General features: G+C 44.5%; 1 protein-coding gene across 2 annotated transcripts in view; it reads right to left on the bottom strand.

The window, feature by feature from the left end:
- The window catches only part of adck1 (aarF domain containing kinase 1), a 97,336-nt gene that overhangs the window by 30,498 nt on the left and 49,843 nt on the right, over window positions 1–16,995 (bottom strand). For both annotated transcript variants that reach the window (XM_084915326.1, XM_084915327.1), the window contains 3 exons: window positions 16,156–16,272; window positions 12,743–12,892; window positions 11,470–11,667 (listed from right to left, as the gene is read on the bottom strand). In XM_084915326.1, coding sequence (XP_084771452.1) covers window positions 11,470–11,667; window positions 12,743–12,892; window positions 16,156–16,272 — 465 coding nt within the window. The remainder of the gene's footprint in view (window positions 1–11,469; window positions 11,668–12,742; window positions 12,893–16,155; window positions 16,273–16,995) is intronic.

Below are 16,995 nucleotides of genomic sequence, written 5' to 3'. Positions count from 1 at the left end.
ATTAAATTTGTAAAATTCAGTTATTCCTTTGTTGATCATAACTCTTGACCGTGGTGATCCTTATTGAGTGTTTTTGCAGTGTGAACTTTGTTTACCTTCTCAATATATGTGCTTGTCTTGCTATTTCTGGATTTTTCTTGGCCAGGTGTTTACTGATATACAGACTGGTTCATTTTAGTTTTATTACAGTTTAGTTTTAAGAACATTCATTGTTATCAGGGGTTTCGTCACCTTTATTTCTTCGAGGCAGAGGGTTCAGTGTCTTCACTGGCTATTTGCTTTCTATGAAAATATCTAAGTTAGAATATTTTGTTGTTCCAGTGAATCTATATCAGCTTCACTAAGATCCCTGCCCTCCTCTGCAGCTACATTGCTAGCACACGACCTGGGTCTGTTCTCCAGGCTGCTTATAATAACGTCATTAATGCAGGAGTACTGGTCCAGATCTGCCACTTGCCACTACAAAAGGCCATCTTTTAGGTTTCTGTAGCTCTGTGATCTGCCCCATTTTTGTCTAGTAGTGGTTTCTGTTGTTTGGTGATATCTACAGTTTAGATCCAATTTAGATTCAGATTTAGATCCAGAACAATGACTTTTTCATTTCTTTTACTTCCTTTTCTAAGTCTGTGGCTTTTTTTGGTGGCATTCTGTTTGACAGCCTGACAAGAACAATGACGTGCACCAGGGAGACCAGTCTTTGTGTCAATCAACATATGAGAAGAGAGAAAGACATTGACAGGAGCTGTTAAGTGGCAAACTGAATGTTTACAACTCGCAGTACTTGCAGTACAATACATTTATGGGCCTGAAAACACCTGAAGTCAAAGATTAAGGTGTGTGGCCCAATACTTTTTTCCATATAATGTATGATAAAATACTTGTAGTGTCACCGACTGGATATATTTGTGACTAATGACTTTGTTTTCAGTGTTTCAGAAAGAAGCATTCAATTAGAAGAACATATTCCTGTATATGAAAGAAAAGCAAAAAACACCAGAACTCTAAAAGCACTCAATATTTGCTGCGTGTGCGTGATTGCATTAACACTAATGGAATGCATCATCAGTTATTATAAAGATCCATGAATAAGAGGCAAGAACAAAGACTGAAGACAGAGCAGCAAAGGACAGAAGAGAGGAGGTGTGTGTGTGTGTGTGTGTGTGTGTGTGTGTGTCTGTGTGGACGGTTATTAACATCTTTATAGGGACCAAAAATTGGTAGTTTGCTATACTTGTGGGGACAAAGAGCCCTCGTTGGGACCAAAATCCCGCGTCCCCACGAGTTTGAAGGCATTTTTGAGACTCAAAATGTGGTTTTAGTGTCAGGGTTACAATTAGGTCATGGTTAGGTTTAGGGTAAGGGTCAGGAAAAGCATTATGTCAATGAGATGGTGCTTAAACGGTGCTTAAACGGTGCTCGGACCTGTGGCTAAAGAATGAAGAACACACACTTTGTCCAAAAACCTCTCTTGTTTAGCTGCTTTTTTGTAAAAAGACAACAATGTTAGCCTTTTCTGCAGCTACAGGGGATTTATGGTATCACTCTTGGCTGGAAGCAGTGCTTAAACAATGGAAAAAACACCAATTCTGTCTAAAAACCTCTCATGTTTAGCTGTTTCCCACTTTTTCTTTGGTCATTTTAGCCTTTTTGGCCAGGGTGAAGGGAGTATCTGCCATCAAACAAGAAGACAGTCAAATGTAACTACGACAGTGTTTGCTAGTTCACCTTACGTGCATTAATTTAATAACGTGGTTAGACTACTCAACGTAAATTACACACCAACAACATTAAGTTGTGTGCAGTGACTCCCAAACTAGGCGAATGGCTCCAGCAGATCCCGGGAACAACATCTGAGATCTCTGTCCAGAAGAGCGCAGTCCTAGGAACAGCTAAGATACTGTGCAGGACCCTCAGGTAGAGGACCCGAGCTTGAAGGATTAACCGCCCACAGGGGCGAGTGGGGAATTTTATATATATATATGCACACACACACACATATATATATATATATATATATATATATATATATATACATATATATACGATTACAAGAAGGCCTATGACTCAATGCCCCACAGCTGGATCCTGGAATGCTTAGAATTGTACAAGATCAACAGGACCCTAAGAGCCTTCATCAGGAACTCAGTGGGGATGTGGCGTACAACACTAGAGGCCAACTCCAAGCCCATAGCACAAGTCACCATCAAGTGCGGGATCTACCAAGGAGATGCTCTGTCCCCACTGCTGTTCAGCATAGGCCTGAACCCCCTCAGTGAGATCATTAACAAGACTGGCTACGGATACCGACTACGGAACAGAGCAGTTGTCAGCCACCTCCTGTACATGGATGACATCAAGCTGTATGCCAAGAGTGAACAAGACATCGATTCACTGATCCACACTACCAGGCTATACAGCAAAGACATTGGAATGTCGTTCGGACTGGAGAAGTGTAGTCGAATGGTAACGAAGAGAGGGAAGGTAGTCAGAACTGAGGGGATTGAACTACCAGAAGGCAACATTGCAGACATAGAGGACAGTTACAAGTACCTGGGGATCCCGCAGGCGAATGGGAACCATGAAGAGGCCGCTAGAAAGGCTGCAACCACCAAGTACCTGCAGAGGGTCAGGCAAGTCCTGAGGAGTCAGCTGAACGGTAAGAACAAGATCCGGGCCATCAACACCTACGCCCTGCCCGTGATCAGGTACCCTGCTGGGGTAATAGGCTGGCCAAAGGAGGAGATAGAAGCCACTGACATAAAGACAAGAAAGCTCCTTACCATGCATGGAGGGTTTCACCCCAAGTCCAGCACCCTGAGGCTGTACGCTAAGCGGAAGGAAGGGGGCCGAGGACTGGTGAGTGTCAGCACCACAGTACAGGATGAGACAACGAACATCCAAGAATACATTGGGAAGATGGCCCCAACTGACCGAGTGCTCAGTGAATACCTCAGGCAGCAGAAACCCAAGAAAGAGGAGGGAGACGAGGAACCATCATGGAAGGACAGGGCCCTGCACGGTATGTACCACCGGCAGATAGAGGAGGTGGCTGACATCCAGAAATCCTACCAGTGGCTGGACAAAGCTGGACTGAAAGACAGCACAGAGGCACTAATCATGGCAGCACAAGAACAAGCTCTGAGTACAAGATCCATAGAGGCTGGGGTCTATCACACCAGGCAAGACCCCAGGTGCAGGCTGTGTAAATCATCTTCAATGCCCTGTACCAACACAGAGCAGAGCAGCTATCTGAACGCTACCCCAACAGAGGTCGATTATCTTGTTAATAATTTCACCTCCTCACTACGTACGACTCTGGATACTGTAGCTCCAGTGAAAACTAAGGTCTCTAATCAGAAGTACCTGACTCTGTGGTATAATTCTCAAACACGTACCCTAAAGCAGATGACTCGTAATCTGGAGAGGAAATGGCGTGTCACAAATTTAGAGGATCATCATTTAGCCTGGAGAAATAGTTTGCTGCTTTATAAGAAAGCCCTCCGCAAAGCCAGAACATCTTACTATTCATCACTGATTGAAGAAAATAAGAACAACCCCAGGTTTCTCTTCAGCACTGTAGCCAGGCTGACAAACAGTCAGAGCTCTGTTGAGCCAACCATCCCTTTAACGTTAACTAGTAATGACTTCATGAACTTCTTCACAAATAAAATTTTTATCATTAGAGAAAAAATTACCAGTAATCATCCCACAGATGTAATATTATCTACAGCTACTCTTAGTACCATTGATGTTAAGTTAGACTCTTTTTCTCCAATTGATCTTTCTGAGTTAACTTCAATAATTACTTCCTCCAAACCATCAACGTGTCTTTTAGACCCCATTCCTACAAAACTGCTCAAAGAAGTCCTGCCATTAATTAATTCTTCGATCTTAAATATGATCAACCTATCTCTAATAATCGGCTATGTACCACAGGCCTTCAAGCTGGCTGTGGTTAAACCTTTACTCAAAAAGCATCTCTAGACCCAGCAGTCTTAGCTAATTACAGGCCAATCTCCAACCTTCCTTTCATATCAAACATCCTTGAAAGAGTAGTTGTCAAACAGCTAACAGATCATCTGCAGAGGAATGGTTTATTTGAAGAGTTTCAGTCAGGTTTCAGAGCTCATCACAGCACAGAAACAGCTTTAGTGAAGGTTACAAATGATCTTCTTATGGCCTCTGACAGTGGACTCATCTCTGTGCTTGTCCTGCTAGACCTCAGTGCAGCGTTCGATACTGTTGACCATAATATCCTATTAGAGCGATTAGAACATGCTGTAGGTATTACAGGTACTGCACTGCAGTGGTTTGTATCATATCTATCTAATAGACTCCAATTTGTGCATGTAAATGGAGAGTCCTCTTCATACACTGAGGTTAATTATGGAGTTCCACAGGGTTCAGTGCTAGGACCAATTCTGTTTACATTATACATGCTTCCCTTAGGCAGCATCATTAGAAGACATAGCATACATTTTCACTGCTATGCAGATGACACCCAGCTCTATCTGTCCATGAAGCCAGATAACACACACCAATTAGTTAAACTGCAGGAATGTCTTAAAGACATAAAGACCTGGATGGCCGCTAACTTTCTGCTTCTTAATTCAGATAAAACTGAGGTTATTGTACTCGGCCCTGAAAATCTTAGAAATATGGTATCTAACCAGATTCATACTCTGGATGGCATTACCTTGGCCTCCAGTAATGCTGTGAGGAACCTTGGAGTCATTTTTGACCAGGACATGTCCTTCAACGCACATATTAAACAAATATGTAAGACTGCTTTCTTCCATTTGCGCAACATCTCTAAAATTAGAAATATCCTGTCTCAGAGTGACGCTGAAAAACTAGTTCATGCATTTATTACTTCCAGGCTGGACTACTGTAATTCATTATTATCAGGATGTCCAAAAAACTCACTGAAAAGCCTTCAGCTAATCCAAAATGCTGCAGCAAGAGTACTGACAGGGACTAGAAGGAGAGAGCATATTTCTCCTGTTTTGGCTTCCCTTCATTGGCTTCCTGTTAAGTCCAGAATTGAATTCAAAATCCTGCTCCTCACATACAAGGTCTTAAATAATCAGGCCCCATCTTATCTTAATGACCTTGTAGTACCATATCACCCTATTAGAGCACTTCGCTCTCGCTCTGCAGGCCTACTTGTTGTTCCTAGAGTATTTAAAAGTAGAATGGGAGGCAGAGCCTTCAGTTTTCAGGCCCCTCTTCTGTGGAACCAGCTTCCAGTTTGGATTCGGGAGACGGAAACTATCTCTACTTTTAAGATTAGGCTTAAAACTTTCCTTTTTGCTAAAGCATATAGTTAGGGCTGGACCAGGTGACCCTGAATCCTCCCTTAGTTATGCTGCAATAGATGTAGGCTGCCGGGGATTCCCATGATGCATTGAGTTTTTCCTTTCCAGTCACCTTTCTCACTCACTATGTATTAATAGACCTCTCTGCATTGAATCATATCTGTTATTAACCTCTGTCTCTCTTCCGCATGTCTTTTATCCTGTCTTCCTTCTCTCACCCCAACCGGTCGCAGCAGATGGCCGCCCCTCCCTGAGCCTGGTTCTGCCGGAGGTTTCTTCCTGTTAAAAGGGAGTTTTTCCTTCCCACTGTCGCCAAAGTGCTTGCTCATAGGGGGTCATATGATTGTTGGGTTTTTCTCTGTATCTATGAAGCGCCTTGAGGCGACTTTTGTTGTGATTTGGCGCTATATAAATAAAATTGAATTGAATTGAATTAAAGATGCTCCAGAGACAATCCAGCACATAACAGCAGGGTGCAAGATGCTAGCAGGCAAGGCATACATGGAACGCCATAACCAAGTGGCCGGCATAGTGTACAGGAACATCTGTGCCGAGTATAACCTGGAAGTCCCAAGGTCAAAATGGGAGATGCCCCCAAGGGTGGTGGAGAATGACCGAGCTAAGATCCTGTGGGACTTCCAGATACAGACGGACAAAATGGTGGTGGCTAACCAACCAGACATAGTGGTGGTAGACAAACAGAAGAAGACGGCCGTAGTGATCGATGTAGCGGTTCCGAATGACAGCAATATCAGGAAGAAGGAACACGAGAAGCTGGAGAAATACCAAGGGCTCAGAGAAGAGCTCGAGAGGATGTGGAGGGTGAAGGTGACGGTGGTCCCCGTGGTAATCGGAGCACTAGGTGCGGTGACTCCCAAGCTAGGCGAGTGGCTCCAGCAGATCCCGGGAACAACATCGGAGATCTCTGTCCAGAAGAGCGCAGTCCTAGGAACAGCTAAGATACTGCGCAGGACCCTCAAGCTCCCAGGCCTCTGGTAGAGGACCCGAGCTTGAAGGATAAACCACCCGCAGGGGCGAGATGGGTGTTTTTTTTTTTTTTAATATATATATGTATATATATATATATATATATACATACACACACACACACACACACACATATATATATATATATATATATATATATATATATATCTCTAGCAGCTGGATAGCGTAAGGGCCTGGGGCGCCTGGGGCGTCTGTATCCAGTAAGAGTCCTAAGGCTAGACCCCCTATGCTAAGCAAGCCTACCGCAGACATAAGCGAGACAGATAAATGTGAAGGCATGCCGGCTCGGACGTCGCCCGGATCAACAAGGTCCGCGTCAGGTGTTGAGGAACAAGGGCACCCTGACGAGAAGTGGGCATCGGTGGGCAAGAGACGAAAACAGGGCGTTGTTGGAATGCTACTACGCAAGTAACCCTGGTGGAAGGGGTTACATGAATAAACAACTAGTAGCTCAGTGTTCCAACATTTGAAAGAAGGGACTGCTCTCACAGCTAGAGATTGACGAGGTACAACATAAATGCTACGGCAAGGGGGAGCCAGGACGCCAGGTCGGGGGGAGATATCATCCGAGACTAACAAGCTGATCTACAATCCGGCAGCAGTGATCAGTGAGATGCTTGGCTACAAGTTGAACAGCCACAAGGGGCAGTACCCTCCATCGAGAAGGAGGCTAGAGGCTAAGATCAAGGTAGCACGGAGGGAGGTTAGCCAACTATCGGAGTTGCAGAAAGGCGCGATGAGGAAGGTGCCTAAGAAGTACAGGAAGCTGTCCATACCTGAGGCCTTGGAAACTGCCAAGCAACAACTCACAGCCTTGGCCAGCCACTTAAAGAGATAAACCAGAGAGATAGAAGGCAAGAGAATAAACCAGCTGTTCTCCATGGAACCAGCCAAGGTGTACTCTCAGTGGCAGGGGAACAATATGAGAACAGCACCACCAAGGCTGGAGGCAGAACAATACTGGAAGAGCATATGGGAGAAGGACCTAATCCATAACGGCAATGCTCAGTGGCTAGTGGATCTGAGGGCAGACCACAGCGACCTCCCCGAACAGGGTCCAGTAACCATCACCGTGGCAGATATCCAAGAAAGGGTCTCCAGTATGAAGAGTTGGACAGCACCAGGCCCTGATATGGTTCACGCCTACTGGCTGAAGAAGCTGACTGCACTCCACGAGCGCCTGGCAGCACAAATGAACCAGCTGCTAGTTGACGAGAGACACCCGGAATGGCTAACCGAAGGCCGGACAGTCCTGATCCTCAAGGACCCCCAGAAGGGACCGGTCCCCTCCAACTACCGACCAATAACCTGCGTCAGCACCACATGGAAGCTCCTGTCAGGCATCATAGCGGCAAAGATGAACAGGCACATGGGTCAATACATGAGCGGGGCACAGAAAGGGATGGGCAAGAATACCAGAGACGCAAAACACCAGCTACTGGCAGACCAAGCAGTCAGCCGAGACTGCAGGACAAGACTGACCAACCTGTGCACTGCCTGGATTGATTACAAGAAGGCCTATGACTCAATGCCCCACACCTGGATCCTAGAATGTCTAGAACTATATAAGATCAACAGGACCCTAAGAGCCTTCATCAGGAACTCAATGGGGATGTGGCGGACAACACTGGAGGCCAACCTCAAGCCCATAGCACAAGTCACCATCAAGTGCGGGATCTACCAAGGAGATGCTCTGTCCCCGCTGCTGTTCTGCATAGGCCTGACCCCCCTCAGTGAGATAATTGACAAGACTGGCTACGGATACAGACTACGGAATGGAGCAGTTGTCAGCCACTTCCTGTACATGGATGACATCAAGCTGTATGCCAAGAGTGAACGAGACATCGATTCACTGATCCACACCACCAGGATATACAGCAATGACATCGGAATGTCGTTCGGGCTGGAGAAGTGTAGTCGGATGGTAACAAAGAGAGGGAAGGTAGTCAGAACGGAAGGGATCAGACTACCGGAAGGGATCAGACTACCAGAAGGCAACATTGCAGACATAGAGGACAGTTACAAGTACCTGGGGATCCCGCAGGTGAATGGGAACCATGAAGAGGCCGCTAGGAAAGCTGCAACCACCAAGTACCTCCAGAGGGTCAGGCAAGTCCTGAGGAGTCAGCTGAACGGTAAGAACAAGATCCGGGCTATCAACACCTACGCCCTGCCCGTGATCAGGTACCCTGCTGGGGTAATAGGCCGGCCAAAGGAGGAGATAGAAGCCACTGACATCAAGACAAGAAAGCTCCTTACCATGCATGGAGGGTTTCACCCCAGGTCCAGCACCCTGAGGCTGTACGCTAAGCGGAAGGAAGGGGGCCAGGGACTGGTGAGTGTCAGCACCACAGTCCAGGATGAGACAACGAACATCCACGAATACATCACGAAGATGGCCCCAACTGACAGCGTGCTCAGGCAATACCTCAGGCAGCAGAAACCCAAGAAAGTGGAGGAAGGCAAGGAACCATCATGGAAGGACAGGGCCCTGCACGGTATGTACCACCGGCAGATAGAGGAGGTGGCTGATATCCAGAAATCCTACCAGTGGCTGGACAAAGCTGGACTGAAAGACAGCACAGAGGCACTAATCATGGCAGCACAGGAACAAGCTCTGAGTACAAGATCAGTAGAGGCTGGGGTCTATCACACCAGGCAAGACCCCAGGTGCAGGCTGTGTAAAGATGCCCCTGAGACAATCCAGCACATAACAGCAGAGTGCAAGATGCTAGCAGGCAGGGCATACATGGAACGCCATAACCAAGTGGCCGGCATAGTGTACAGGAACATCTGTGCCGAATGTGGCCTGGAAGTGCCGACGTCAAAATGGGAGACGCCCCCAAGGGTGGTGGAGAATGACCGAGCTAAGATCCTGTGGGACTTCCAGATACAGACGGACAAAATGGTGGTGGCTAACCAACCGGACATAGTGGTGGTAGACAAACAGAAGAAGACGGCCGTAGTGATCGATGTAGCGGTTCCGAATGACAGCAACATCAGGAAGAAGGAACACGAGAAGCTCGAGAAATACCAAGGGCTCAGAGAAGAGCTCGAGTAGATGTGGAGGGTGAAGGTGACGGTGGTCCCAGTGGTAATCGGAGCACTAGTTCAGTGACTCCCAAGCTAGGCGAGTGGCTCCAGCAGATCCCGGGAACAACAGCGGGGAGATCTGTCCAGAAGAGCGCAGTCCTAGGAACAGCTAAGATACTGCGCAGGACCCTCAAGCTCCCAGGCCTCTGGTAGAGGACCCGAGCTTGAAGGATTGACCGCCCGCAGGGGCAAGTGGGGAATTTTTTTTTTATACATATATATACATATACATATACACATATATATATATACATAATAGATGGAGGGATATAATTAGGAAGTGAGAGATTCAAGCATTGAGGAAAAATGAACGGTAATAACGAACTGATGAAAAATGCTCTGAATAACTTTGAGCTAAGTGACATGAGCAGGTTAAAGCATTTATTTAGTAAATATAACAATGTCTAGAAACAGCTGAATGCTTTATGAGTAATCTGCTGTTGCATGTCTGCATTGAGGAACAAATACCAGTGTATGGTATAATTATCACTTCATCACAGTTCAGTTAACTCTGGACTGACAAAGTGGATTTCCTGTAGATTTGCTTTGAGTTCCGAAAATTCCAAGAAGTTCAAACAGAGCATGGCCAACACTTTCCACACAGCTAGGGTAAACCACCTTTCTGATGAAGATGGTGATGATGAATTGGAGGGATGCTTTGTAATAAAAATAATCTTGTGAATTAGTGATTAGTATGATTATTATCTCTCATTCATTCAGGAAGAGTCTGAGGAGCCAGATCTGAGATGGTAAAGTGGTCTGTCATCATTCACAGTGACTGGTTGTATCGCAGTAACTGCTGATCAACTTGTAATGTTTGGAGTATGCACTATTAATATCCCAAGGGACTGAACAGCACTGGATTCATCCAGAGTACAGTAGCCTGCTAACCTGTTGCTCTGCCTCTGGATCACTGGATCACAGTACAGTATCTTGTTTCGTTTTTTGTTGTCGTTTTATTTTTTGTAGCAATAATTGGACTGTAAGAAATTCCTGATAGTTGTTGTTCTGAATTTCACTGAATGTTGACCAAGCAGGTATTGAAAAAAATAACAGAACTTAAAAATAAATGAAGAAGCATTCCAAGTACCAACAAAATGAATGTGTCCTCCACCATAAACTGGAGATGGACCTTATTATCAGCATTCAGTTCAGAAGCCTCCATCTCTGGTGGCATGGAGGTATATTAGTACACATCTGGAAAGGCACCATGCCTGCTGAATAGTACATACAGGTTTACAGGCCACATATGCTCCTATTAAGACAACATATTTTTGAGAGGACGGTTTTGTTGCTTCTGTCAGGGTCCTGGATCTCTGACGAAGCATTTTGTATATTTTGGACTCATTGTTTATGTTCAGTTATGTACAGTTTTCTCTCTTCTATCCCTGTAGACCGTAGTGTACTCCATTTGTATTTATTCCCCAGTTACAGATATTGTTGATTCTGTACACTCTTGTAATTTTACAGCCATAGTTCTCCACTTCCCTTCGTCTCTGTGTTAGGTATTCCGTTATGTTATTTCCTCTCTGACTTTGGTAGCCCTTGTCTTGTGTGTTTAATATTCAGTTTTAGTTTCCCAGTCTCATTTCCCAGTTGCTTGGACCTGTGTGTTCCCAGCAGTTGTGTTAACTTCTGCAGTTATTTGTACCCTCATTGTGTTTTGTCTCGCTGTCTTCATCATATTGTTTGCTTTTTGTTTTTAAGTGGTACATTTTCTCAGTTTAAACATTTGATGTATTTTCTGTGTTTCTGTGTTTCTGCAAATAAAATATGGGTTGAATTCATTTGCAAATCATTGCATTCTTTTTTTATTTGCATGAATCCCCCTACTGGAGCGCTGAGGCATTACCAATGGACCAATGTACAATCAACCCAGCAACAGTGTCAAAGCCAAAACCTAAAATGATCCATTACACTACAATTTACTCTTATTAACATCCACAGCAGTAATAATAAAACAGTAATAGCAGTCTGTCATGGTTTCAGGTCAAATTGAGAGGATAAGATGATGAAGTAACAGTAAGCTTGAGTGTGTACAAGTTCATACCTCGGATCGGGTGACAGGTACAGAACTAATACCGGCATTCACCGCCTTCCAGGACCGAGCAGTCAGTACACAGGCAAAGAGGGGGTACAGATCCCCAGCGCCCAGTCTGCGGCTGTAACGCTCCACCCCTGACATGTCGCCCTTAATCAAAGCCTGCCACAGCTGACAGTAGTTCAACCTGAAGTCTGGTTGCAGAACCTATGGAGGCAGCAGAGAATAGGTGATTAAGAGTGACTGGTTCACAGGTAAGAGACTGGGCAGTAATACCAGTACTATATTCACTGTTTTACACTGTAGTAGATCACTGAGGTCACTGAGACTTGAACCCATCTGAGATTTTCAGTAGATGCACCTGTGGTATCAATTTGAACATCCTAGGCGACTTCCTTCTTGGGTTAATGCATTCACATTTTTTTCAGAAAACTTGACTTCTGACCTCGAGGTCGAGGTCACTGAGATTTGAAGTTTGAAGTTATCACATTCACAAACCAAGGTGTCCAAGCAGTTACCACAGTATCTCTTCAGGCTTTTAGGGCTTAGGGTTACAAAAAGAGAGAAATCTGCTTCATCTCTTAATGCATTTCTTACTTTAGGCATATTTAATCCCCTTGCTAAGAACCATTTACCAACTCCAGCACTTGGAGCACAAAAGCCCTACATAGTATCCTACTGGTAATAACACTGAACATGAGTATGTGTATGTGTGTCTATCTTAACTTGGTTAATATTCTTCTCCAAAATCACAGATGAAATCTCAAATCATTAGGAATAAATTGGTGCTATTACGATCCAAGGGAAGTCTCTGTGTACTGGTACTGTGTGTCAAAAATGATGGAGTTGCATATTTATTACTAAAATCCTCTTTATGCACAAAGAAATAGGCAGAAAATAAACTTATGGAAGAATGGTCCATGTCTGTATCAGACTGTGGTCGTTTGAAAGAACGAGTGTGTTAATAATCAAGGAGTGTGTGTGTGTTTGTTTGTGTGTCTAGGACACGAGTGCACACATGTGCCTGTATTATTAAGGCGGTGGTGCATTCAAACACAGCACTCTGCTGAGAACAACATCAAATGAGTTGTTTATCAAAAAGCTTTTATCCTGTGTAGCTCTAATAAAAGTGTGCCTGTTAAAGTGTGTATGTTTATTTTTCATGCGCATCTTAGCTGTCTACCCTTTGACTCAAGGCCTCAGCCAACAGCATGAAAAATGGACAGCAATATTGGAACAAATGGCATTTTCTTTCTGCACAGGCAAGATCGAGATTTCCCACCTGATACAGGCCGTGATCAAGCAGAACAATCTCGTTCTTTTTGGTCTGCGGACACTTTCGGACCAGCACATTGCCTGGGTGGGGGTCACAGTGAACAAAGCCGTGGACAAAGATCATTTCACTGTACATCTTGCCCAGGTTTTCTGAGATCTGTTGAAAACATGAAGGGGAATGTGTAAAGTTAAATCAGAAAAAGAAGAAAGAAGAAGCTTAAAATAAGAGTTCAGGGGTTCTTGGTTTGTGCTGTTCAAGAAAGAAAATGTAGAAGTTTTTCTGTCTTTTTGACCCAAATGCAGAAGAAATAAATGAGTCTGATGGCAGTGAGTCCAAGAAAAATGCAGTTTAATTACTACGAAGACAAAGAGGAAAAAAAAGCCTTCAAAGCTGATGGCAGGAAAAGCACTAACCTACTAATCAGGTGAGATGAGATGATGATGAGATGAGATAGCCTTTATTTGTCAGTTGCAGGTCTTTTGCCCACAACCGAGATGACAGACCTTGCCGACCGTACATACAATACACAAACATCACATTGGAGAGACAGGTCAGGCTAGGTAGCGATCGAAAAAACATCGAAATGTGTAACACAGAAGGATAATACAGGAATGCACAGATATCAACACACCATAGCACAATAAACACAGACAGCAACATGGGAAAGAGTTCCAGTGTGTACATCTGATCTGGGACCGCTGCAATCTGCAATCCAGCGTTGGAGATGGCGTTGGATCCGGGGTAGGGAGGGTGATGCGTCAGTGAGTGCTTATCAGTATCAGTATATGTCTGTGTGTGCGTGTCCATAGTTCAGCTGAGGCAGTGTCCTTCGCCCTGCCAGGCTAAGTAAACAGTCTTCCAGCCAACCCAGGTGGCCTTGCATGGAATGGGAAGGAACAGACTCAACACAGTCGTTATCAGGGAGTTTTTGTTCGGCTCCAGCCTTGAGCCCACAGCTGGCGCCGATGGGATAGCCGCATTATGATGGTCATGAGAATTTCAAAGCTGTTCTTTAACACTCCAACACTGGTCTCTCAATCTCCCGTTGGAGAGCCGCGAGTTTCTCCATGATGTTATCAAACTTGTGCTCCATGGTCTTGTCATTCTTGTGCTCAAAGAGCAGATTCTGAGACCTCACAACTGCAGTGAGCTGCTCCAAGATGTGATCCAACTTCCGCTCAGAGGTGTTTTTCGGAGTGGACTTTTCCTTGATGTAATCCAATGTACACTCAGAGGTCTTATTCTGAGTATTCACGGCAGCCGTAAGCTTCTCCAAGCTCTTAACCATGCTGCACTCAGTGAGCCCTTTCTGAGAAGTCGCGCCTCGTCCCATTTTTTCAATCCCAGCGGGCAGCCTTGGGGGGGGGTTGAACAGCCGGTTCTGCTTTCTTAATTCTCCGATAAGCCAGGGCCAAGCCAGCTCCGATCAGCAAGAACCCTGTTATCATGGTTCCGAATAGGTAGATATCTTCAGCGTCCTCGATCGACAGTCCCGCCAGGTACACGATCCTCCATGTCTTCCACCCGTCCATCGTGTATCCGGCAGGGAAAGTCCCTCCAGGGCACTCGGGCTCTCCCGAGCCCAAACTTCTCATTGAGAAAAGGGTGTCAATAGCATTCAGAGACCAGTTGATCAAATCCATAATTCTCTTTAGGTTTTAGAAAATACAATAGTCAGAAACAATAAACATAATGTTCTGGAGTAAAGTGGAGACAAGAGGAGGGAGACTGAAAATGCAGACAAAAAACACACACCGAACGAACAGGTGAACAGAATCAAGACAATTACAAGGATCTGGAAAGGACAAACGGGGAAAGTAAAAGCATAGAAAAACACATGAGTAATTTCAAAATAAAGCAGGAAGTAAGTCAAATGTGAGGCTGCAAATAAATTTGTAGACAACAGTGAGATGCAGTCGGGGGAACACAAGAGGAGCCTGGAAAGGAAGGAAACATACGAGCACAACTTCCTTACAATTTGTTACATGTATTTGCTTTTATAAGCCCAGTAACACGTCAAAAGACATACAAATGTACAGATATATACACTTGTATAAACATCCTTGTGCACGCACACATACATATACACACATCCCTATGGTGAAAATAATGGGTGATCAAAGCCTTACCTCCTCCCTGTACTGTAAAATATGTACAAAAACCATATTTTTGAACCACTTTTAAACGGCGTCATGCTGCGACGTTGCCTCAGTTCTTCACTTACACTGTTTCACAGCTTCCCTCCACACACAGAGGTGGTTCCTGGAGTACTGAAATCCAAGATGGCGCTCGCCAGAGGTCGACGTTGCGGAGCTCTTTGAGTCAACTCACTTCTTTTTTTTTCTTTTCTTCTTCCGAACCACACAAAAGTTCACTGTGACCGAGGGACCTTATTGCGACTGAGAGAGCGCAACGATGTTGGACTGTTTGACCCGTCCTCGCTGGAATCCTTTCCTGAGCTAGCAGGCTATGCTGACTCAACGCTAAGCCGACCACTGACAGGGAGCCCTCCTAGGAACAGGCTGAAGCAGAGGCGAGGCAAACGGGGAGGAGCTGACCAGAGGCTCCGGCGCTGGGTTAGCAACGGAAGGTTAACCCTCCAGGTTATACTGTTCGCAAATGTTCAGTCTCTGAAAAATAAAGTGGACGAGCGCCACGCTCGGATTTGTACACAGAGGGACATTCAAGATTGCTCCATATTGTGTTTCTGTGAAACCTGGCTGGGGGAAGGACACCCGATGAGGCACTAACACCTACATGGCCTACAGGACGGTTTCCTTGTCCTGCAGGTGTTTGTTTCTTTTCTCTTTTTTTCCCCCTTTCTTTTTCACAGATTTGTAGTCAGTGTTAGCATGAAATTTTCATGGACAAAAGTTGGCCAAAAATACTATTTTTAGTTTTGCTATGAACACTCTTTTCTGTGTTTAATGCATTTTGCTACTAAAACAGTTGTGCATAAATAAAAATACTGGTAGCCGCCAGTGCTACCCCTTAGCTTCCTAGTAGATGCACCAATAGTATTAATTTAAAGATCCTAGGTGGTACCTTTCTCGATTTATTGTGTTCACAAGATTTTCAGAAAACTTGGCCTCTGACATTGACCATGAGGTTAAAGTCACTGGGATTCAAACATCTCAGAGACTTTTAGTAGACACACTTATGGTATCAGTTTGAAAATGCTAAGTGACTTCCTTCATGAGTGTTTGGATTCACATTAATGGGTGTCCACAGCACCCTCCCACCCAGGTGGTGATGACAGTACCCATCAGCCTTTTACAGCTGAGGGGTGAAAAGATGACACACAGGACGTCAGGACAGGGTGGGAGGGGGGACAACCGGCACACACAGCTCACACCTGCACAACCTTGAATATTAGTCAGTAAGCTATTAACCATTAACCATCAGAGTGCAGGCAGTACCTCATTGACATTGATGCCATGCGTCTGCATGTAATCCCTGTCATTGACTTGGCCCCCGTCTGCAAACTCCATGGTCAGGATTCTCTTGGTGGAGAGATTCCAGTGGATCATGGGAATCTGGACAGAGAGATGTGCAACAGACGATGGGATGTGCAGGTTTATCCTCTATATCTTTTTCACATTTACTCACCGTTCAGTCTCCTGTGAAGCTGTTTAGCAGAGGTTCATTGGAAGGCTCAGTTCTTATCCTGGTACTATTTTAAATGAAATGAAACAACTGCTTCAAATAATCTTTTTGAAGGAGTAAATCTAGTGTACTTTAGGTTATTTAGTAACATTCAGTTGAAAATTAGTTAAATTCCACTCATTACAGTTTACAGGAGAAAAATGTGAGTAAGAAACATAAAAGTCGGCAGAATGACAGATGAGCCTGTGAAAACAATTAACAATTACATTTGTTATTGGACCAAATTTGAACAAAATCATCTTTTATTCTGCCAAATTTTATGTCTCTGTCAAGTTAAATTGAAGCAATAAAAATGCACAATACACCGAGACACGAAAGAATAAAAGAAAAAAAAAGTAACATTTCTAACTGTAAGTACATAAAAACCGAACAAAGAAAAGCAAGTCTCAAAAACAGCACCAGAAAAATTAAATGATAACTGACAACGCTAACAGAATATAGAAGAAGCTGACGGGCAGCAAACGGGAAGCTCTCATAGACCATAAAAACTCTGACCTCTGTTAACTGTAAGAATCATATTTTATAAATCAAAGGCCTTAAATTAAAACCAGCTGTTTAGAATACATGTATACACAAAACTGTTACACTGTTAC

Source organism: Perissodus microlepis, chromosome 19 (genome assembly GCF_051167445.1).
Source record: "Perissodus microlepis isolate ML-2025 ecotype Zambia chromosome 19, ASM5116744v1, whole genome shotgun sequence".
NCBI lineage: Eukaryota > Metazoa > Chordata > Actinopteri > Cichliformes > Cichlidae > Perissodus > Perissodus microlepis.
Note: the sequence above shows the minus strand (reverse complement) of the source record. Positions and strands in the feature narration are given on the sequence as shown.